The 23,697-nt window shown below is 39.3% G+C and overlaps 1 protein-coding gene across 3 annotated transcripts in view; it reads right to left on the reverse strand.

The window, feature by feature from the left end:
* Window positions 1-23,697, reverse strand: part of COL12A1 (collagen type XII alpha 1 chain) — a 119,218-nt gene that overhangs the window by 93,539 nt on the left and 1,982 nt on the right. For 2 of the 3 annotated variants that reach the window (XM_018052868.1, XM_018052867.1), the window contains exons 2-11: window positions 22,220-22,327; window positions 15,153-15,269; window positions 13,230-13,373; window positions 12,726-12,785; window positions 10,211-10,474; window positions 9,841-10,005; window positions 8,365-8,538; window positions 5,980-6,270; window positions 4,930-5,532; window positions 2,319-2,591 (exon numbers count right to left, since the gene is read on the reverse strand). In XM_018052868.1, coding sequence (XP_017908357.1) covers window positions 2,319-2,591; window positions 4,930-5,532; window positions 5,980-6,270; window positions 8,365-8,538; window positions 9,841-10,005; window positions 10,211-10,474; window positions 12,726-12,785; window positions 13,230-13,373; window positions 15,153-15,269; window positions 22,220-22,292 — 2,164 coding nt within the window. In that variant the 5' untranslated portion in view covers window positions 22,293-22,327. The remainder of the gene's footprint in view (window positions 1-2,318; window positions 2,592-4,929; window positions 5,533-5,979; window positions 6,271-8,364; window positions 8,539-9,840; window positions 10,006-10,210; window positions 10,475-12,725; window positions 12,786-13,229; window positions 13,374-15,152; window positions 15,270-22,219; window positions 22,328-23,697) is intronic. The other variant, XM_018052870.1, reaches the window with a different exon arrangement.

Here is a 23,697-nt window from a genome sequence, read left to right on the forward strand (position 1 = left end):
CCATTAACTTTTTTATCTGCACAATCATTTGACTTGAGAATAATTAGACCACACATGTATTAAACCAAAGTCATTTGTAGGTGTTTAATGAATACTGCTGCCACACCATACTAGCTGAATCTAAACCTTGAAGTTAAATTGCAATGTAATTTAAATGAAATGAAATTTTCATTACATCTTAAATGAAATTTTCATTAAGTCCAAATGAGAACATCACTTGGTTTTGTGGTTTAATGACCTTTTTGTCTAGGAAGCGAATTGTTCATACGGACAACATGGTCAGGAAAGATGAACTAAATCCACTATGGTAAAACCACAGTGCACTATATCTGCATGGACCTTTCACGCAAAGAGAAGTTTATCTAAATGTCCAACATATCAATAGACCACTCCAGCGAGGAAAAGAAATTGCATATCTCAAGAAAACAAAGCAAATTACAAATTAATTTGCAATCTGGCAGACCTATATCCATGATTCATTTCATATGGCAAGGAAAAAGGCTACATTGGTCCGAGCAAACAAAACTGATGGATCTGAATACTGGCTCTGAAATTTAATTAAGATGTAATTTTGAGTCTCAGCTTAGCCAACAGCAAAAACGTGACTATTTGTAGGGTTATTGAGGTGGTGAAATGAGATAATCCTTGGAAACAATTATCATAGTACCTGACATATAGCAGAAGCTTAATAACTGCTAGTTTAATAAAGATATTAAGTCAGACACTTCCTCATACAGAAAAAAGTTCAAATCTCAGATTTCGCTACAAACAACAGAACTGGAAAGGCATTACCAAATTCTATTGTAGTAGCCCACTGAGGAAAAATTAGAGTGTATACAAATATAGTTGACTGTACTCAAAAACCCTTTAGATTTCAATTTCTTTTTGAGACAAAGTTCCATCTCCATCTCAAAGTGCTGAAGAAAAAGGGCCAGGCTCATCAAACCACAATTTGACATTAGAGAGAAATCAGCAGAAAGCCAGAAATAGCTAAGTGTGGCCTGCTAGGTTATACCATCACAAAAATCATAAGACAAGACAACTTAGGCCATTTAGTGTATCTACTAACCTTCAGAAAGGAATATACCTAAACCATGCACAAAAGAAAAATCAATCATATTCGAAAAACTCAAAGATTCTCTAGCTTTTATCAGCAAGTAGGCCTGCACATGCCTTCCCTGTCAGAAAACACGTCTTTGTTTGTAACTATCTTAAATTCCTCATGCTGCTGTTTCAGCCTTTTCTATACCCAATAAAAATGGAGAACAACGGATACCTCTTATCATATTCACTGTATTTATCTTAAAGAGTAAATATCTGGTGCTAGTCTTCTAACAAGGTTCTTCAGAATACTGTCAATATCAGATGAAGAAAAATGTATCAGAAAGTATTCAACTCTTTGCAGTAAAGTGGACACATCTAAACAAGTATCACTTGAAACATCTGGTAAACTTTGTACAGCTAGGTTTTTAGCAGTTTATCTACAGTAACTAAAGGATGGAAGCAATCCAAGTGCTTACTGATGGGTGAATGGATAAAGAAGAGTTGGTCTATACATACACTGGAATATCATTCAATCATAGAAGAAAGGACATTCTGACACACACTTCGAGCACAGATGAACCCTGAGGACACTAAACCAAGTGAAAGAAGCCAGTCACAAAATGACAAATACTGTATGATTCTAGTCACATGGGAACCTAGGGTCATCAAATTCATAGAGACAGAGAGTAGAATGGCTGCTGCGGGGGAGAAAGGGGGAGTTGTTTAGGAGTAGCAGTGGGAATGATAAGTTGTTGTTTAACAAGTAGAATTCCAGGTTTTCAAGATAAAAATGTTCTGGAGATGAATGTGGTAATGTTAGCACAACAATATGAATGTACTAACTGCCTCTGAAATGCACACTTTAAAAGGGTTAAAATGGTCGCTATAATGTTACTTACAGGTATATCTTACCACAATTTAAAAAATATAAAAAACTGGTAATATATATCTGTCATCAGAGGTTTGGTAGCTCAGAAGTATTTGAAACATGGGACAGAAAATGCTAGATAAGCAGTATTTCAAGAGCTAATTCCATAATTGTTAATGGTTCTCTATGTCTCAACCTCAAATTCATCAAAATAAACATAGGATCTTTCACTTAAAAGTTTTTTCCCTTTTGAAAAAGATTTATGAGTAGCTGTATTTTAAAGGAACTGACTCTTACAAGGGCGTTCGCAGTGCTGAACTATAAAGCAGATGGTCATTCCCCATGGTGACTCTGTTTTATGATAAGCCACTAGTTTGGGGGAAACGGTGGGGAACCCTCCTCACACCTTCTGCGGTGGTCTCCTCTCCAGCTAAGGGGATGCTGAAGCCATCCTCGTACTCTGCAGTCACATTGACCAGGTACAGGGTCTCTGGTTTCAGGTTGCTGAGGACCACACTGCTGCTCGAGGCTGGCTCCACCAACGTCACTTCATCATCCCCAGCAGCTTCTTTGTAGGTGATGTGGTACGAAAAAACGTTTTCTCCAGCAGGAGACCAGCTGGTTTTGAAACTGTTGGAAGTCACCTCAGAGAAATTAATATCCTTTGGAGGCACATAAGCTGTTAAGAGAAAAAGAAGAACATAGTTAAAATCTTTTTTAAATCTACAAAGCACACATGGACCCAACGGCTACACGTTTTCTGAAATGGCTTCCGTTCTATTGGGCGAGTGGTCACTGAGGCCAGTGCACTGAGTGAGCAGTCCACACAAGACCAGTGAGAGAAAGCCGCTCACTCACAGCCCTGCGAATGATCACAGTCTTGAGCATTTGTCTTGATCATTCATAACACTAAGTTATGTTGTTTAAGTAAAAGTAACTAGTTAAAAAAAAACTGAATTAGAGTTTTCAGCTTCATAAGGCAAAGCAGTAACAGAATGGTCATACCTACAACTCTGAATATTTAAACAGTATCAGATCTAAAATGAACCATCAAGCAAATGGTTTGACGGATATTTCTGTCATACCATAAGTAGATATTTCAAAGTAATAATTTAAAATGTTTTCCTAACAAAAGAACGTGAACTGTGAACTTCCAGATGTTCAAGCTGGTTTTAGAAAAGGCAGAGGAACCAGAGATCAAATTGCCAACATCCACTGGAACATCAAAAAAGCAAGAGAGTTCCAGAAAAACATCTATTTCTGCTTTATTGACTATGTCAAAGCCTTTGACTATGTGGATAACAATAAACTGTGGAAAATTCTGAAAGAGATGGGAATACCAGACCACCTGACCTGCCTCTTGAGAAACCTATATGCAGGTCAGGAATCAACAGTTAGAACTGGACATGGAACAACAGACTGGTTCCAAATAGGAAAAGGAGTACGTCAAGGCTGTATATTGGCACCCTGCTTATTTAACTTCTATGCAGAGTGCATCATGAGAAACGCTGGACTGGAAGAAGCACAAGCTGGAATCAAGATTGCTGGGAGAAATATCAATAACTTCAGATATGCAGATGACACCACCCTTATGGCAGAAAGTGAAGAGGAACTAAAAAGCCTCTTGATGAAAGTGAAAGAGGAGAGTGAAAAAGTTGGCTTAAAACTCAACATTAAGAAAACAAAGATCATGGCATCTGGTCCCATCACTTCATGGGAAATAGATGGGGAAACAGTGGAAACAGTGTCAGACTTTATTTTGGGGGGCTCCAAAATCACTGCAGATGGTGCCTGCAGCCATGAAATTAAAAGACGCTTACTCCTTGAAAGAAAGCTTATGACCAACGTAGACAGTATATTCAAAAGCAGAGATGTTACTTTGCCAACAAAGGTCCGTCTAGTCAACGCTATGGTTTTTCCAGTGGCCATGTATGGATGTGAGAGTTGGACTGTGAAGAAAGCTGAGTGCTGAAGAATTGATGCGTTTGAACTGTGGTGTTGGAGAAGACTCTTGAGAGTCCCTTGGACTGCAAGGAGATCCAACCGGTCCATTCTCAAGGAGATCAGCCCTGGGATTTCTTTGGAAGGAATGATGCTAAAGCTGAAACTCTAGTACTTTGGCCACCTCATGCGAAGAGTTGACTCATTGGAAAAGACTCTGATGCTGGGAGGGATTGGGGGCAGGAGGAGAAGGGGACGACAGAGGATGAGATGGCTGGATGGCATCACTGACTTGATGGACGTGAGTCTGAGTGAACTCCAGGAGATGGTGATGGACAGGGAGGCCTGGCATGCTGCGATTCATGGGGTCACAAAGAGTCGAACACGACTGAGCAACTTAACTGAACTGCACTGAACAAAAGAATATTTATTAAACCAAATCATAGGAAGACACAATGTTTAAGGCAAACTCCCTATCCTTGGGGGACATACAATGAAACTGGAGTGAAAAGAGAGTGCAAGGTTATTAACAAAAATGTAGGCTATTTGAATGCCAAATGACTACAAGTGATCAGCATGAGAGCACGAGAACAGTTATGAGGCTTGATGCAAGAGATGGGACTTTTAATCAAATGTTGAAAAACAGAATTTGAGCAAATGAAGAGAAGAGAATAGGGAATTCATTTGTGAGGAATGATGCCCAAAAATGGTTCAGGAAAAAGAATTCAAAGATCTAGGACTATACTCCAGTTACCTTTGATTCAAAGCAACTAGCTCAGCACTCCAGACACTCCATTCACAGTTATTTAATTGGACATGAGAAATGGGAGTGATAAAGCTGGTTCCCAGTCCTGCATGACTCTTAAGATAAACAGCTTTTTCGCCAATAAACATCTGACCCATAGCAGGAGAAAGCCATGTATCAGAGGTAAATGAGCTAAACTCAGTAGTTTTCAATAATACAGGAAAGTTACTTTTCCTACAGATAGAGTTGACAAAGCAGATTATCCTCTATTTTAGAACCAAAAATGCTTTGTTCATGAAGGGATAGCTTTTACTTTACAGAGCCTACTAACCTTTTTTCTTTATGGCTGCCAATTCTTGCTCAATTCTCAGGCAGATAGACTGTGTGAGTTCAAAAGATATCCTCTGAAAAGCATCAAAATCTTCCACTGTGAACACATGGGTCTCGGCAGGAGGAGAGGCAATGGCTTCCAGCTCTGAGCGAACAGCATCCTTCACACCAACGGCAAAGATTTCAACATCTGAATTCCTCAGTTTTATAGCCGGGTCTCTGAAAGCATCTGAAGATTTTCCATCTGTGATAAGAATCATGACCTTTGGGACATTGCTTCTTGAACCCTTGCTCGGCACAAATATTTTCTCTCTGACGTAAGTCATTGCTTTCCCAGTGTTGGTAGACCCTCCTCGGTAAGGGAAAGTGTTTATTGCTTCAATTATATCTTCAACTTTGGTGAATTTTTTCAATGTGAATTCAGTATGAGGATCCCGGCTGTACTGGACAAGACTTATCTGCACCCTATTTGGTGAAATCTCAAAACTTTTTACAAGAACTTCCAAAAAGGCCCTAACTTTAACAAAGTTTGCAATCCCAATGCTATAGGAACCATCAACCAAAAACACAATATCGGCTTTTATATCCACACCACGTGAGCATTCTGTAAAACAGAAAGAAAGCCCATTAAAGTTCAAGTGTCAATTAATCATAGGAAATAAACACATTTATAAACAAATATGAATTAATCCTAAAAATATAAATACAGCAGTTTCTCTGCATCCTAGGGGTGGGAGTGGTTCCAGAACCTTCTTTTCCATTCCAAACTCTGTGGATGCTCAAGCCCACTCTATAAAACAGCACAAGGAGGTTGGCCCTCCAGATTCGCAGATTTCTGCATCTGCAGGTTCGACCCATGTCAGACAACACAGGTGGTTGAATCTGTGGATATGGAACCCATGCACATAGAGAGCCAAAGACATCTGGTTTTCTTAGTAAGCAGGCTTCTCTAAAGGAAACTTATCACAACTGCTTTGTTTAAAAGCAAGTCTGAACCAGAAAGGTCTACTACCAAATGGGCCTCCACAGATTTCAAACCCTATTAACTCACCCACTTGAACTTTCATTGGTTGAGTCTTCTCCATTATTGAAACAGGTTCACTGGATGTCAACCCCTTCATGGCAGAAACACTGATCTGGTACTCTGTGTCTGCTGAGAGGTCACGGACGCTGAGCGTGGTCGTCTGAGGCCCCACGCTCAGAGCATGCTGTCGGCTTCCCGCTGTCATGGGTATAAGGAGAACTTTATAGCCAGTCACTGCGCTAGGAGATGGACTCCAGCTTAGCTTAACGTATTTTGATGAGACTTCCGTGGCAATCAAATTTGAAGGAGGCTCAACAACTGCAAAACAACACGCAGAAGAGTGATTAAAAACAGCGAGATGCAACCCCATTAATGAGGTCTTTACTGTTACACCTCAGTTTTCCTTATTCAAATTAATCATGATCGTATCAGGAAAAGGGCTTCCCAGGTGGCACAAGCAGTAAAAGAACCCACCTGCCAACGCAGGATCTTAAGAGACGCAGGTTCAATCCCTGGGTTGGGAAGATGCCCTGGAGGAGGGCATCGCAACCCACTGCAGTATTCTTGCCTGGAGAATCCCATGGATAGAGCAGCCTGGCGGGCTACAGTCCATAGGGTTGCAAAGAGTCAGACACGACTGTAGCAACTTAGCACACACACGTCATGTGCACGTATCAGAAAAAATTTCCAGTCACAGACACTCACTTCCACTTGTACCCACCAAACCAGAGATTCAGTACCTGAATTTTAATCCAGGAGATGAGAAGTTCAGAGCAAAGAAATCCTTGAAAAAATTAACAATAGGACATCAGATGCCTAATTCATTTCTGGGACCAAGATTTTCCATTTTGGTTTTGGTATTACATTCATGGGCTCTTACCCTGGAGGAGGGCAGGACAACCCACTCCAGTATTCTTGCCTGGAAAATCCCATGACATGAGGAGCCTGGAGGGCTACAGTCCATGGGGTCACAAAGAGTTGGACACAACTGAAGCGACTTAGCAGGCCTGCATGTCATGGCCTTTATTCAGGTGCCAAAGAAGGACTTGATAAATATTTGCTAAATCAATGGCTTACTCAGTACTTTAGAAATAATTTTTCCCCTTTTCATAAAACTTTAAACATAATAATATAATATTTTAAAGATACTTTATAGTATGCCAAGAAAGATAAGAAGTCGGCCGTTCTTAAATGACAGGTTCTTATAATTTTAAATAATTGTATTTTTACTTCATCAAAGGTTTAGAAGAAAAAGCTCAGCTTTGTTCAGAATACCACCAAACAGGTGAAACCACGGTGTACAACATGCAGATTGATAAGCAAATACTGATCATCTAAAAATGTTCTGTCCTTAGTCGATGTAGAACAAAGTCATGTACTTAGCTAATAACAAAGCATCTCAAGCTATTTCAGACCAAATCTTCGAAGTTTTAGATCTGTTGATGGAACCTATTTCCCATAAGATATGGTTCTACGTTTCTGTAAGTCAGCCTGAGACACTGGATGATAGAACATGCACAAGGTTACTCACTGTCTTTTCTGAAAGGCTATCAGACATAGTCCATAAAAGCGATGCCCAAAGAAATGAGAAATAATGGGAGGACAGGAATGGACGCACCAACTGGTAGCCTAGGGGACAGAAGTCGCAGGCAATTGCCAGCAACAGAGAGGAGACCCCAAAGTTAAGACTGTGGACACCTGGGATGAAGCCCATGTCCCCTGCCAGGGAGAGTGTGAACAGGGGCAGAACCAAAGTTGGCCTAACCTCGAACATGCTCCCTAGTGAGGGTGAAAACTCAAATGTTTTAAAAGGCTGAGTAAGAGCAGATGACCAGGGGAAAGTCAGACGGGGGTGCATTTTGTAACAGTGCCGAGCAAAAAATCAGACACTAGGCGATAAAACAAAGAAAGAGATTCAGAGCCCGTGAGGTAATAAGAAGGAGCTCTGAAACTGGATTACAGCCCATGAACACTGCCAAAATGCTTGGGGTTTGGAGATGAAAGATTCTACATGATTGAAGATGGAGTTATTTAGAACTTATCTTTAAGCAGTTGTCAATTCTCAGACTGAGAGAACAATCGTGGAAACTGTGATTTTTTTAACGCCCCAAAGGATGTTTATGAAATGTTTTTTTTCTCTCTCCCATGTATTTAAAAGCAATTACTGATAAATGGGAACATTTTGCAAAAGTGGGAGGATCAAACCGCCTGCTCTTTGAAATAGTCTTAAGAGCTTTGAAAACGCTACACAGTTTATGGTGACAGAAAACTCTTTGCCACGGAATAGAAACAGCGCTGTGATGAGTTTAAGTTGCAGAGTACTAAGCTAAATGTCCCCCTGTTTGTAAAACCATAAATGTTCTCAAATAATGGAAAAGGTGAGCACATGGGAACGCCCAACAATTCACTCACCTTCTTCTCCACTGACCAGTTCACCGAGCTGTTCATCCACACCTGAGCACACCTGGGAGATGATCTCATTCTGAATATCCACAATTGCATCGAAGTTGGCCACGTTGAACACATGATTGAGGGAAGGCGTGGAGGCAATTTGTTTGAGTTCTTTTGCGTCTGCAGCTTTAATGCCTTTAAAAAAGAAGGGACACGAATAACCAATGGGGACCTCCTGCATGGCACATGGAACTCGGCTCAATGTTATATGGCAGCCTGGATGGAAGGGGAGTTTGGGGGAGAATGGATACACATAAGTATATGGTTGAATCCCTTTACTATTCACCTGAAACTATCACAACATTGTTAATCAGCAATACCCCAATACAAAATAAAGTTTAAAAAAATGGGAGTAGGATATTTGAAGGGGCTTCCCTTCAAAAGCGGCTCAAACATTAAAGAATCCACCTGCAATGCAGGAGACCCAGGCTCAATCCTGGGTTGGGAAGGTCCCCTGGAGAAGGGAATGACAACCCACTGCAGTATTCTTGCTCACAGAATCCCATGGTCAGAGGAGCCTGGTGGGCTACAGTCCACTGAGTCACAAAGAGTAGGACCCGACTGGGCCACTAACACATACACACAGGATCTTTGAAAAGGGAAATGGGTCACATCAAGGAAGTTCTTTGCTTTCTTAGTCTTTCCCAAGTGAAGACATTTTCAAATCCTTATTCAGTCATAAACTGAATTGCTTTGTTTCCTAACGAATGCGCAACTGTTGAAAGGACAAAAATGGTTGAATGACATTTTCTTATTTCACATAATGTGGCCACAGACGCAAATGAGCGGTTGGTAAAACAGAGTAGGCTCTCATGCCAACCACGCCATCATTCGTCCCTGCTGCCATCTGTGTCGATAATACTTTTTTCTTCCAGAGTCCTGAATGAGCTGGAGCTCTCTGAATTCTTCAAGTGTTACATAATAGAGGAAACACATATAAAACACTTAATGATAATACAAGGAGGACCTTTATGAGAACCAGTGGCTCAGAATTCTTTGAAAAGCAGAGGGTTGACAAGGAATGTGAATATCGCCTTACTTAATACATATGCAGCTCTAATGCCTCTTTTAAAAAGGGGGGACATGGGGACCTCCTGTATGGTACATGGAACTCTGCTCAGTTATATGGCAGACTGGATGGAAGGGAAATTTGGGAGAGAATGGATACATGTACATGTATGGCTGAATCCCTTTACTATTCACCTGAAACTACACCAATAAAAAAGTTTTTTAAAAAAGGGAGGAGCTACATGAAAGAAATAGACAAGCAAAATTTTACTCCAAAATGATTCGGAGTAACACTACACTATAAGGTGCAGCAAACCTTGCTTTCCTTCCTTGAGGAAGGATCCTTTTTGAGGAATCGAGCCTTCATCTTCGGAGCATGAAGTAGTAAAGTGGTTCTAAAAGGAAAACACTTCACCAAATGTGACCTACCCAAAGAGAAAACTTCAACCCCAATATTTCGAAGCTCTCTTGCTGGAATTTCCACTTCGTCCTGGGACTTGCCATCTGTAATAATAATCGCCACTTTGGGAAAGCCAACTCTTGCCCCAGCAGATTCCGTGAAGGTATTTTTAATTAAGTAATCAATGGCTTCCCCTGAAATAAAAAAGAGATATGTCGAGTCACTCCACACTATACAATTTTACTAAAATCAAAAACTACAAGATTACTTTCAAAATTATTTAACATATGATCATTTGTGCAATCCATCATTCCTTTCCCAAACAGACACTTCATTTATCTTAAACAATACCAAAATTTGTAAAAAAAAATAAAATAAAATAATAATAATAAAAAATACCTGTCATTGTGTTGCCACCTTTGTACGGGATTTTTTTAATTGCAGCAAGCAGCTCTTCCTGTTGGTAGTACTGATTTAAGTTAAATTCCGTCCTGGTGTCAGAGCTGTACTGAACAACTCCAACCCTTGTCTTCTCTTCCCCAATGTCAAAAGCAGACACGAGAGCAGCAATGAAGTCCAAGATGTACTTGAAATTGTTTCTTCCCACACTCCATGAGCCATCCACAAGGAAAACTAAATCAGTCCAGGCACTGACAGAACATTCTGAAATATATGTGATACAACTTTTAAATGACACGCGATTAAATCTATCTAGCATTAAGGAATACAAACTAGCATTGCAAAAATGTTGGCTCCTAAAAACATTTTGTTCCTTAGAACATTTCATGTCGTTCTTCCCCCACAAGTGACACGCACAAAAGAACACAACATTTTATTGGCACACATTTTTGGGCAGGTTCCCAGATGGCGCTAGTGGTAAAGAACCTGCCTGCCAAGGCAGGAGAATAAGAGACATGGGTTCAAGCCCTGGGTTGGGAAGATCCCCTGGAGGAGGGCATGGCAACCCACTTCAGTATTCTTGGCTGGTCTGGCAGGCTACAGTCCCTTGGGTCGCAGAGAGTCAGACACTACTGAAGCAACTTAACACACACACTCAGAAGTATTTTCAGTACCTTCGTGAAGATGTATTTCTGCAGCTATGTCTTTAAATTGTCATAGAAGACATTGTGCAAGACAAGATGAAAAGATATATGACTGATTCTCCAAGAGCCTATGACCCAAGCGTTTGTGCCATTGACTTATCTATTTTTGTAACTATATCCTCACTCTTTTTCCCAAGTAAAAATTATATAAACTATCTAGGAGACATACAAGAAAAATATAAGCAAAGCGTTTTCATTCTTGGTACTTTTAGATCAGTAAATACAAAACAGGAACTTCCCCAGTGCTCCAGCGGCTAAGACTCTGCATTCCCAGTGCAGGGGCCTGGGTTCCATCTCTGATCAGGACTAGATCGCACATGCTGCAACTAAGATCTGGTGCAGTCAAATAAATATTTTTTAAAATTACAGAACAACTGCTGTGCCATTTAAGCAAATGCAATAGAGCCGAAGAAAAAAGCAAATCTTTTAACATTCTCCTGCACTTTACAATGTAATGGTCTAAAGTTGGCAGCTGGTTAGTCCAGAGGGTTAATGAAATCTTAACAGAAGTAACAACTATCATAAATATAATGCAAAATACTCATAATATCTTGTCCTAATCATCAATGTATTTAAATTTCACAACTAAATCTACTTTCACTAAAGAAAAGGCAGGGAAACTATTTTAATTCAAAAGTAAAAACACATGTGGTATCTTTAAATCCCCCAAAATACAACAACTGGTGTTTGTAATCAAACATATTTTTTCTTCTCTCTGTGGTCAGTTGGTGAGTAGGAAACAGGTTGGTTTTTATGAAAATCTGTATTCGTAAGGCAAAACTGAGTAAATTTTCTGAAGGTATTTTTGTCCCTGCAATCAGTTGGTGGATAATAAGAGAAGTATTTGGCTCAGAAAAGAAGGAAAGGGTCCTGGAAAAATTTGCAAGCCAGTACAAGTTGCCTGCCTAAATAACTTTTGCATACTATTTAATGGGCCAACATAAGTCTACTGAAAGTCAATGTTTGGAATAATACTTTGCTTTAGAATAAATATTGATGATTCAGGGAAAATATTTGCATTGTAACTGCATGCTATAAACTTCACTTCAGATTATTAGACATTAGAAAGAATCATAAACAGTGATTTGTAGGGGAAAATTCCAGATAAAGGGAACTTTGTGTTCACAATATTTTTATTGTTATCCTGAGTCATAAATCCCATTTATAAGGTGGCAAAATTAGAAGTCCAACCACTTAAGGCTTCATCCCAGTAAGTCAGAGCAGTGTAGGACAAAAAGGGCCTAGAAACCACAAAACCAGACCATAAAATTGCTTTCATTTGATTACAAATGCATCAATTCATCAGAGACATCCTACAGAGACTCTGGAAACGTTTACAGTCACACCAAGTAAGCCCACGTAAACACCCTAGAGATGACCAGAATATATACAGCGATTTTCATGGAAATGGAACTGCTAAAGACACCACAAGGGCATCTCCCTTGTGGTCCAACCTTCTATCTCCCACGTGTCCCTAAGCTACCATCTGTTTCTACAATTTAAGTCCAGTGATGAGCTTTGTTTTTCACCTACTGCCAGAATACTGTAGGGAAACCTGAACATACACAAATTTAATACAACCCCAGTAAAAAGAATATTGAGTACCTAGAATGGTTAGAAAGTAAGAACGGAGGTGTTATAAGCACTTAGGCATACATTACTATTATACTGCCTACACTTGTGGATAAAACTTATAAAATTAACATAGGAGTGAGATCGAACTATGGATCCAATTGGAACATCTCCTTTATATATTACATGTATAACTTACTTCTGCAAAACCAGATACAAATATTAAGGAAAATGCTTACTTTGTATCTCTGTTTTTCCAGGTTTCTTCTCCCCTGGCTTTGTCGGGCCACCTGTTTGAACTGAGTCAAAACTTGATTATTACAAGGGGAAATGAACCCATACAAATACTTCCTAAGAAGAAAATAAGTATATTGTCTTTCACCATTGTCTTTCCAGCGCGTGGTGTATTCCCAGCTTGTCAGAGAATACAGCCAAATAAGCATTCCCTTGCAAATAAATTATTTTCAGTGAGGCTTCAGATATATTTCAAAAACAGATATTAACTCTGTAGCTTGGCAAAGTCTAATGCTTTTTAATAGTTTTCATTCATAACATTCCTGCTGCTTGCAGAGTCCAAGCTTATAAATGTGAGTAAATTATTCACATCTACTAATAACTAGGATCAGAGCAAGAATATTTAGTGCTGATGTAAATTAACTCTGCATAACAACAAATTAAATTTGAAAGTTGGAGAAACCTTCTGCAAAACATAAGGTATAAAAGTACTTTATATGCGCGCTTACTTGTTAATTGGCCTATAACTGGTACACTTTCTTCTACTTCATCATATGAAGTGATTGTCACCACGTACTCTATTTCAGGTATAAGCTCTGTTAATAAAGTTTCAGTGGTACTAGCTGAAAGGGTAAATTCTTTAGTGGGCCCATCTGGAAATATAGAAAGGAAAATATCAATGCAACAAAACTTTTTGCACATATAACATAATACAATATAATGTAATTCCCAGATATACTCAAAACCTGAAAATTCAAAATACACATTTTTCTCAGAATACCCAAGCATTATTGTTTTTACTGTCCTCCAAAACTAACACTTTGAATTCTAGAAATTCAATAAATGAACTGGCATTGCCTTTACCTGTTACAATCATATTCCATATTTGTTTGAGGACTCAAGTATGCCTCTAGATTAAAGATATATCAGAATATCAAAAACAATCTTTCATTGTGTTTGAATACTAATGGTAGATAACAAAATTTTTATAAGTGAGATATAAAGCAGAAAATAATTTAATTTTAAACTATGTATTGGAGAGTACCAAAAGAAAATGAAGGGCTAAAAATCAACTCAAAGACAACAAACCCCATTGGCTAAAATGAATGTCTACTGGGAAACAGCATTCACTTTTATAGGAGAGGTGTATCCTCCATATTCCAGTGAGGAGTGATGCATACTCTAAAGGGTAACCATGGTCCTCTGATCTGACTTAACTATCAAATATTTCAAAGTACAGTGTACTGAGCATTTCCTTACAGGCTGACAATTATGTATTTCCTTTTAGACTATGTTAATGTTCAATTCAATAGGAAACAGTAGTTGTTAGAGACTAAATGACTTTTAAAATTCTTAACCATATTAATTTTCATCAAAACATAATCAAGAAAAGCAACAAGCATGACAGAACCCTGAGAAATGTTCCAGGTTAATATGTGGAGCATTGCAGAACCAACCAGGGCCCATCATGGGAAAATAAGACCCCAGGGCTCTGCGGGTATGGATGGTCCCAGTGTTCGTTTCTACAGCCAGTCATTTCCAACATCTGGAAACCAGGTGAACTCTTTTTCAACTGCTTTTTGGCTTTGGAATCAATGAAACAGTTAACTGTAAATATATTTGGGAAGAAAAGATTCAAGGAAGAAAAAGTAAATGCCTGACCCCTTTTTAAGCTCTTGGATCATATTGAAAACAGATAACAGTTTCTCAATCCCCTGATAAATCAGCATTTAAAATCATTGGCATTTTTAAAGGCCATAAGTATGCAAACACAGCTCTGGTGATAAGTTATGTTGACATTATCTATCTCTTCCATCAGCCAATCAAGACCCCTCCCTACCACTTGGCCAGTGCTCATAAAAATGGTTTTATTCCCATTCCATGTTAGAAATAAAAGTTAGTCAAGAGAGATTGGTTCTCCCTACTCAAACAACATCAAGGATGCTGACTCTCAGCCTTAGGATACAGAATTTACCCAGTAAATCCTTGTCTTCCATCATGGCAGCTCACCACGATCCCAGAAGACTGTGTCCTGAGCACTGAAGTACGCAGGACACTGGGCAAAGTGAAACACCTCACTTCATCACTTGTCACTGAAGTGTTGGACAGACTAAGTGATTCAAGAAGAATGTCAAGCAGTGATCGTTCTATTTTATAAAATCAAAGATTACCAGCAATATTCCGATCAGGGGATAAAGTCTAACAGCTTTACCCAGCAAACCAAGTTAATAAAGCTAACACTATAAAAATATAATAGTGGGTTCTGAGCTGGAAACCTGGAGACCTGAGTCCACCAAATATCTTGTGACATTAGGTAAATCCCTCTGGTTTTCTAAATCTTGGTTTCCTCATAATGAAGCAGAAGGTGGGGGAAGGATCAGATTATATCATCTTGGATGTCTGTCCGAAAACCCCAACGTCCCAAAACTTACCCGTTGTAGGGTCCACTGTTATTTTGAAACCCACAATTGGATCAGGTGGTATTGCCCATGACATATGAACAGTATTTTCATCTATAATTTTAAAATTCAAGTCTGAAGGAGGTTCAACTGCAAAAAGAGAGAGTTGGTATGTTACACTTTCCAATGTCACAAAATGGTCAATTTAATTAATAAAGAATTGTGTTGAGCAAAGCTTACTAAAATTGTCTTTGCATAAATTTGTTTCCAACAAATATAAAAGATATCTTGTTGGACAAGAATAAAATTAAAAGCTGACACGGTATGACAAAACATCAGAGAGTATACATATTACAGAAGACAGCACAAAACGCTTTGGATTCTTGAGTTGCTAGGTCATCCAAGAATGGCCAGCAAAATCAAGCATAATAGAAACAAATTTGGATACAAGTACATACAGGTACAATGAAATCACATATAATAACCACATATGCAAACAATTCACATAACAATTAAGGAAATTTCAATACATGCTGAGTGGATTTTGAATAAGCATGCCAAATCACAACCTGCTTACAACCACAGAAGTTAAGTTAGAACACTGACAAAATACTTTTTTTTTCATAATATGGAAAGAATCAATGATATTTTGGTTCATTCTCTGCATCATTGCCTTGTTATTAATTTTTGTTTGATAATTCTCAGTCTGTGGCAGAGATGAGAAATGTATTTTAATAAAAAGGAAGAAACACTGTTGGGAAATTTAGCACTGTTGCGTTTCACAAGGAAATATACATTTAAATGTATATTTGTATTCAAATGGACCAATACTCAAAAATAGTCATAAGGAATGTCAATCATTTATAAATATATAAGAATGATATACAGGTGTTTATAAAATTAATATTCTGCCTGTTTACACCGATTTTCTATATGTTTGCAAGGTGTAAACCAACACTTATTTTCCTTTGCAGCAGGTATATTCCATACTAGAAGTGGCATTTTAAGTTAAAATGCCAGTATGGTCCTTTTACAAAAACAATGGTTAATTATGAAAAGACAACATCAATGTATATTTATGGACATTTATTTACAGAACTTAAAGAAACTAGTAAAGCAATCTGAAGACATGACCGCATAAATCTTGGAGAAGTCAATGACAGGAATAATTGAAAAGTACAGAAAGCAATAGTTTACATACAAAACTGTTCAGCATCATGCACATGTCAATGAAATGTTGGCTGGTTTTTAGTTTCCCACAACGAACGAAAGCCTCCATGTACAGTAGTCATTACACAAAGACGGTCCAGAAGTATTTTATAATGATATTCTCCCTGCAGGGCTCATGCCTCATCATGCAGCATTGACTGACTCACTGTCAGTGCATGGTCGATGCATCAAAATGATGACTCTCGAAGCGGGTCAACACAATAAAATGACTTTCTGCCATATTCTTCTGCGTTTTAAGAGTGAACGTATTCCTTGTGAGTCAGAATTTTCTGTTTTGAGAGATTACAATCTCCTTTCAGGTTTTCCTAAAGGTCAATTGAACTGTAGTAGTAGCTTGGAGACATGAGTCATAGAATTTAACTGGGGTTAGGGATTTATGTAATATTAATAGCACATTTTAATGGAAATTATACAAATTAAGCAAACATTTGCTTTAAGGAACTGCTGTTTCCAGCTGTAGGAGATGGCTTTTTATTTCTACTGTATACACTAGTCATGGAATGGATGTTATTTTCCTACTATCCATACACAGGCAGTGAGATTAGACTATTAATCTACATGCATAGTTTAATTATTCAACATTCTGCTGTCTGCAACCGTATTGCGAGGTTTCCCGGTAGCCATCACTTAGTATAACAAGCATGCAACAGATGTTAATAGGACAACAGGTATTAAGAATATCATTATAAAATATTATTTCAGTAGCAATGGCTCAGGACAAATTTAATGCAAAGGCAGACACAACTGGCCTGAGCATGCTTTTGAAAAATCAGTACATGGAAAAACAGTACCACCAACCTTGCAAGGAAATTGACCTGAAGCAGCAGACACTAGGTTAAAACTGCTGAAGGGCAGCAGCAGCCCACCTTGTTGATTTCCAAATGACCAGGATTCCAGAAAAACTGAAAAATTGACTGTTGGGAAAAGTCTTTAACAATTGGATTTTAAGGTGTTCATAGAAACTCAGATGTGGTACTTGGGGATCGGAAGTAATAAAGGACGGTTGACCAGCATGTGTACAACAGACAGCCCTTTGCACTTTCCTTCTTGCCGCCTTTACCACTTGCAAAATCTTTTAGGCTTGCCATTCTATGTACTTTGTTTGTTTGTTTTTTCACGAAAAAAACATAATAAAGCAGGTGTGAGTATGGACCCCCATTGACTTGAATCAATGCAAAATATATTTTCATTAACTTCAAAAGTCTTCTATTTTATATAAAAGTAATTCACAACTGCCTTTGCATCATTATAAACAGTGAATGCAGATGCCAGAAGAGTTCTAATAAAACTACCCACATAGGGATTGTGATTGCAAACAGTCTTAGTTGTGTAGAATATGAACGGGAACGAAGATAAATAGAAGTGTAATTATAAATGAATAAGGTAGAAATCAGGTATATTAATATATTCATAAAACTAAGTACTGATAGTGAAGAAACTAAAGTTTTAAATATTTATAACACTAACAGTTTAAGTTCATATTTATGAATAATGCTCTTTGTTATCAAAAGGCTATGCTATCAAAGCTACATTCTGATATATCTTTTCACATAAATTGGCAGGATTTGGGACTTTTTAGCAATGATAATAATAGCCAGCTTTTGCTGAGTGTCTTTTCTATGACAGCAGAGTTGGTCACTTTATATATTGTCTCTCTCTCCTCTCATGACCACCCAGCAGAGTGGCCTTATTATCTGACTCACAGATGAATCAGTGAAATTCAGAAGGGTTAACACAGCAGCAAATAAGCAGCCAAACTTTGACCCCCATAGTCTGACTCCAGAGCATACAGTTTTCTACCCTACTGGCTTATTAGATACGAAATATTTGCATGAAAGATTAACTTTAGAAACCAATATTGATATGAATTTGGCTATTAAAACATACATAAGTATTTTACTCACTCTATGAAAAACCTTTATTTCATGCCTCATCAACAATAAATATGTGCTATTCAGACATCTCCAATTCAGATACAGACAAAGTTTGGTATATTAACTTTACAACTTGTTTAAGCACTTTTAAAACCAAAGTGTCTATCTTGATATATAGTTTTTACAAAACATTGTTATTCATTATGGCACTCAAAAGGAAGATACGTCCAAGAGTTTAAAACAGTGCAAGGATAGATGGACAGGTGGGAGGAGATTAGTTTAATAAGATTTGGTAAGTGTATGAAGTGTATTAAAGATAAGGAAAACCAAGAACAAAGCTAAAATATCATCTTGATGAACCAGTAAGACCTTTAGTCTAATGTTTGTGATAGCAATACTGAGAAGGGTATTGCTTTAATGGTAGAAACTTTGAGAAGCGAGCAAAGTGTAGTTTGACTATATTCAGTAGGCACTAATTTTTATTTTCTGTCCAAAGCTAGTATAAATTAAATGACCTTTGCCATGATACAGATATTTATTTCATTTGTGTTTATAAGATACCAAAAATAAGCAGTTGAAAAGTTCATGTTTCAGACAAGTAATAAATTATTCTGTGCAGATTACAAAATGCATTCTTTCATTACACTGTCTGGGTTGACCCACTGCCAAGCAAGAAACCAGCGCAATGGGCGCAGCCTAGCACGGCCCTGGACTAGACCTGGGCTTGCCTGTGCCTTGCCCCTGGGCATCACGTTCGTTAGCAGAGCCGTTCAGCCTCTCTGGTCCTCATTTTCTCATTTGGAGAATGAGAAAAACTAGAATAGATAACTATGCATTCCCATCTAGTTTGAAATTTCTGCTGCAAGTTAGACACAGGATTATAGAATTATGCATTAACTTGCCTCTTAACCTAGACACAAGATAATTAAAGCTTATAGCCTCTACTCAGTTATGAATTAAAAATACCCAATATTTCATTATATATTATGAACTACAAATCAGAGTTACTAAAATTACAACTGTTTTTCATAAAACATACAATCACCTCAAATTTAGATTAATTAGAAAGGTGTCTAATTCTCAGGGAACACTGGCCATTGACCTTTAAATGTTAAGTGTTAAATATCCTAAATGGCAATTAATGAACAGTAGAACCAAAAATAACTCACACATTTTAGATCTTACAGAGAGCTGGCCAAGTTATAAGGTTAATGAAGTCTATGCTGCAGCTAAAAAGTATTAAAAGAAAAAATCAAAAATAAATAAAGAAAGAAAAGAAAAAATCATTTCACTCTCATTTCTACGGGAGAAAATACTAATTATGAAAAATAAAGTTTCTTGTATAAGTAAGTAGAATAAAATAACATGACAAAGGTGGTACTCCTATATTTTAAAAAAAGGATAAATGCAAAAAGTGAATGCCAAAATCTTTTAATTAAAGGTATGGAACTTTCCACACATTAAAAAAATAATTAAGTAGAAATTGATTGGAAAATAGTATGAAGACAAGAGTACAAGTTGGAAAAGGGAAAGAAAAGTTACAATGGCTACTTTAGAATTAAGGTCAAAATGACATCTCAAGAAGCAGGGCTGCCAGCTGAAGTTTTGAAATGTATCAACAGAAATGATTCAGAGAACTTCTGTTTGCAGCCCATTGTCCCCAGAAACGCCTTGGCTACAAATTTTGTTAGCCCTTCCCAGCCTCCTGGGGCCACTTAGTTGGTAATTAACACTGGACCAGTCCTGTCCAACACTGGAGCCACAAGCCGCATGTGGCTATCAAGCACTTGAAATGTGGCCAGTCTGGATGAAATGTACTGCAGTGTAAAATACACACCCAGTTTCAAAGACTAAATACAAAAATGCAAAATATCTCACTAATAATTTTTATTTGATTACATGTTAAAATGGCAACACAGTGGACATATTAAGTGAAATATGTTGCAAAGACTAATTTCTCCTGTTTCTTTTTCCCTTTTTAATGTCACAATCAGAATATTTTAAGTTGCATGTGTGGCTTGCATTTGTAGCTCACAATATATTTCTATTTGACAGTGCCAAACCGGAGAATGAGGTCCCCTTCAAATAAAAAATCTTATTAAAATATCATTATTAAATGCTGACCTAAGCGGGTGAGAGACAAGAAGAGAAACAGCTTAAGAAAGCAAAAGAAAGAGCTATACCATGTGGAAATAAATACAAACTTAAAAGATAAATTATGAGAAATACAGAAATAATCAGTAATGTAGATAGCAAAATGTTCTTTTCAACTGCACTTTGCTAACTATCTATTATCCAATTGAGAACTGATTTTTTTCCACTTACATCATTTCCAATCCAATTCTTGTCCTAAGAATTCACAACTCTTTCTGATTTTCAAATAACTATTTTCTTAATGAGCAATAAATAGGCCACTTTAGTGAATTATCTAAAAATATCTTGAGTGGGGCTTCCAGAAGTTCCTCCAGTGAAATTCCTTCCTAATAACGACATAGAAAGGAACATTAAAAGCACTCTCATCTGAATATTACTTCACAGAGGCCACTCTGAAAAGCCTCTACATTCATGAAGTATTCATCAGATAAGCAGAGCCAGCAAGTTTCCCTTACTTTTATGAACATGCTGTACATTTTGAAGACTCTGCTTTTCCTAATCTTAATTTTTTGTACTTGCGGTCTTGAACCAGAGATTCAAACACAACAGAAAGTTTTTGGAAAATCTCAGTGTTGTCTTGAAACCCTTCTACTTCACCACAACCTCTAAATAAGCCTCACCCTCTGAACCCCACCCCCAACTTCCACACTGCCCCACCCAGAAATATTGCTTTTCTCCCTCAACTCCATCAGGAGCATTTCTTTACTGGGAAAAAAAAAGAGAGAGAGAGAGAGCATATTTTTAAGTTGTCTTTTATGGTAGTACCCCATTTACCTTGCAGACCAATAAATCTAGTATGTCAGATCTCCCATGATAACTGAGGAAACACAGGAGCCTCTACTGGGTTAATATCCAGAAAGGGCTTGTTCCACCAATCCTGACAAACGAAGGCATCAAATGCACACAACAGTAAGAATGAAATAAGGTTGAAAACCTAGCAAAAGTCCCTCATTTTCTAAGAGGTGGAGCCTATAGAGCTTTTCCAGACCCTTGGGCCCTGAGCCCTCTCTGAGGCTCAGAAGACTGAGCGCCCAGGGATGATGCTGGGAGAAGGAGGGTTGGGGGAGGTGAGGCCGGGTTTGCCAGGCTCCCACCAGCTCCCTGGGTTGAGAACCTTGGCCCAGACCCAACCTGTGCGCGAGGGGCTGGGGCTGGGCTTGGGCCAGGCGTCCCCAGGCGCAGCGAACCAAACAGGGACAGCAGTCACCCCACCCCCACCAACCCGGCCACTGCCAACCCACCCCGGGTCCCGGATCGCTACCGACCACCCACTCCCGGGGCGATCTGGCTGCTCACGTGCCCGCACCGCCCGCCTCGCCGACCGGACTCCCCACAAAACACACAGAGGCGCAGAGCCGGCGCTGTTGGAGTCTTTTATTTGGTGCTGTCACCGAGGCCGCGGCCCCGAGCCAGGGGCTCCCCCAGCCACGCGCACGAGCGAGCGCGCCGCGCGCTCCGGGGCTCCTGGGTACCACCCTCGGGGCGTCCGGTCCGTAGAGCCGGGTGCAGCCGTCGCCCCCTCCCGGACGGCTGGTCCTCGCTCCGAAGGCGGCAGCGGCGGTGGCGGTGTGGACAGCACACCGCAGAGACAAGCGCAAGGAGAGCACACAGCACTGTACGCAACAGAGGAAGCGGAAGACGGGAAAGAGCTGGACCTGAGAGCTGGGAGGTGGACGAACCTCAGAGAAGGGGGCGTTTCTCCGAAGCAGAGAAACCCCGGGAGAAAACACACGAAGTGCAGGGGAAACAGATGGAGCAACAGTGGCGAGAAAGGCTTGCTTTTTTCCTTTCCTTTCTAGACTTCTACCTTGTCACGGGGAGAAGGAGGGAAAAGCCTTTTACCTTCTGCCTCGATGGAAGACAGGAGCAGGGCCGCGCCCAGGGCGGCGAGCGCTGGGGGAAGCCTGGTCCGCATGCTCCGCCTCGGGGCTCACAGCCACATGAAGGGATCTGCCGGAGGAAACAGTGACCGCATCAGAACCGGGTCCGGGCGGGCCTGGAACCAGGTTAGAACTGGAGCCTGGACCCGGGCCAGGACCCGACCCGCTCTGCCTTAATAACCACAGGGCCCAGTCGGGCAAAGAATGGGCCCTATTGTGGAGCAGTGGAAGAAGTCAAGTTCGTCTGCAGCAGTTCAATCAGGGCACTGAGAGCGAGTTGAAGTTTAAAGAGGGTCCTGTTTGCCTGGAGGCCGGACCTGCTTAGCATCCCCGGTGAAGGGCCTTACCAGGCCCCACATGACTTCATCCTGCCTGGGTGATGGCTAATTCAGAGATCATCTTATCCCTAAGTCAACTAAATGTCTCTTCCAGCTGGGGTTTTTATTTGGCCAGGTTTTTTTTTTTTTTTGGTTTTTTTTTTCCTAGCTGCGGAACTCTTTAGGTAACTGTACTTTAGTGGTCTCAGGGTAATTTGGAAAAGTATAATAAACCTCTTTTACTCTCTTTTTTTCTTCATTTTGTTCTGCCTACAAATATGCAGCCCTTGAAGGTCTGAAATGGATTATACAGAAACATGTACAGCCCAAGAGAAACTTGACCCTCCTGCTAGCTGTGTTGTCTTCACATCTGATAAATCTTTCACTCAAGATGAGGAAAAAACAACTCTGAAATACATAATAAAAGGGAAAGGCAATCGAAGGGACAAAGCAGTCTTGTCTGTTTTCCCAAGATTTTTTTAAATAAAATTCTCAGTAATAATTACTCTTCTCACTTAACTGTTCATTTATTCCAGAAGATTACAGGTTTACATGCTCCAGAGGAGAATATATCCTACTCTGATTTTTCCTGATTCTGTTAACTAGGCTATTAATTCCTTCAAGACAAGGAAACTTATTCACCTTTTGTGGCAAGTAACACATAGTAAGTAGGTGCCTAGTCCATGTTGGTAGAAGGAAATCTGAACTATTCTAAGGTCCAACTCAGGAACAAAAGCTACCAGCGATGAATTTAAAAGTGGGAGACTGCCAGAGGCAAACATAAAAAGAGAGTTGATTCTGAGATACATAAATTATTGTAAGGCAACAGACCGGGCCTCTTGAAAAACGAAGTCATGCTTGGGAACCCAAAAAGAAGCCAAAGGTTGAGCCCTCTTTGAGAAAAGAAACTGACAAGCTCCAACCGTGTCTTTCCAAATTATTGGCATGATGTATCAGGGCAGCCTTCCTGGGCCCGAGTGTAAATCGCATTTTAAATGTCTGATGAACAGGCTTGCCAGATTGCCCGGAGCTCCTTTTTATAAGCCAAGATTGAAATTTTCCCGCTGCTCTGGAGATCCAAGGACTCTAGCAATTTCTTTCTTCCTACTTAACAGTCTGACAT

This window comes from Capra hircus, chromosome 9, assembly GCF_001704415.2.
Source record: "Capra hircus breed San Clemente chromosome 9, ASM170441v1, whole genome shotgun sequence".
NCBI classification, from domain to species: domain Eukaryota; kingdom Metazoa; phylum Chordata; class Mammalia; order Artiodactyla; family Bovidae; genus Capra; species Capra hircus.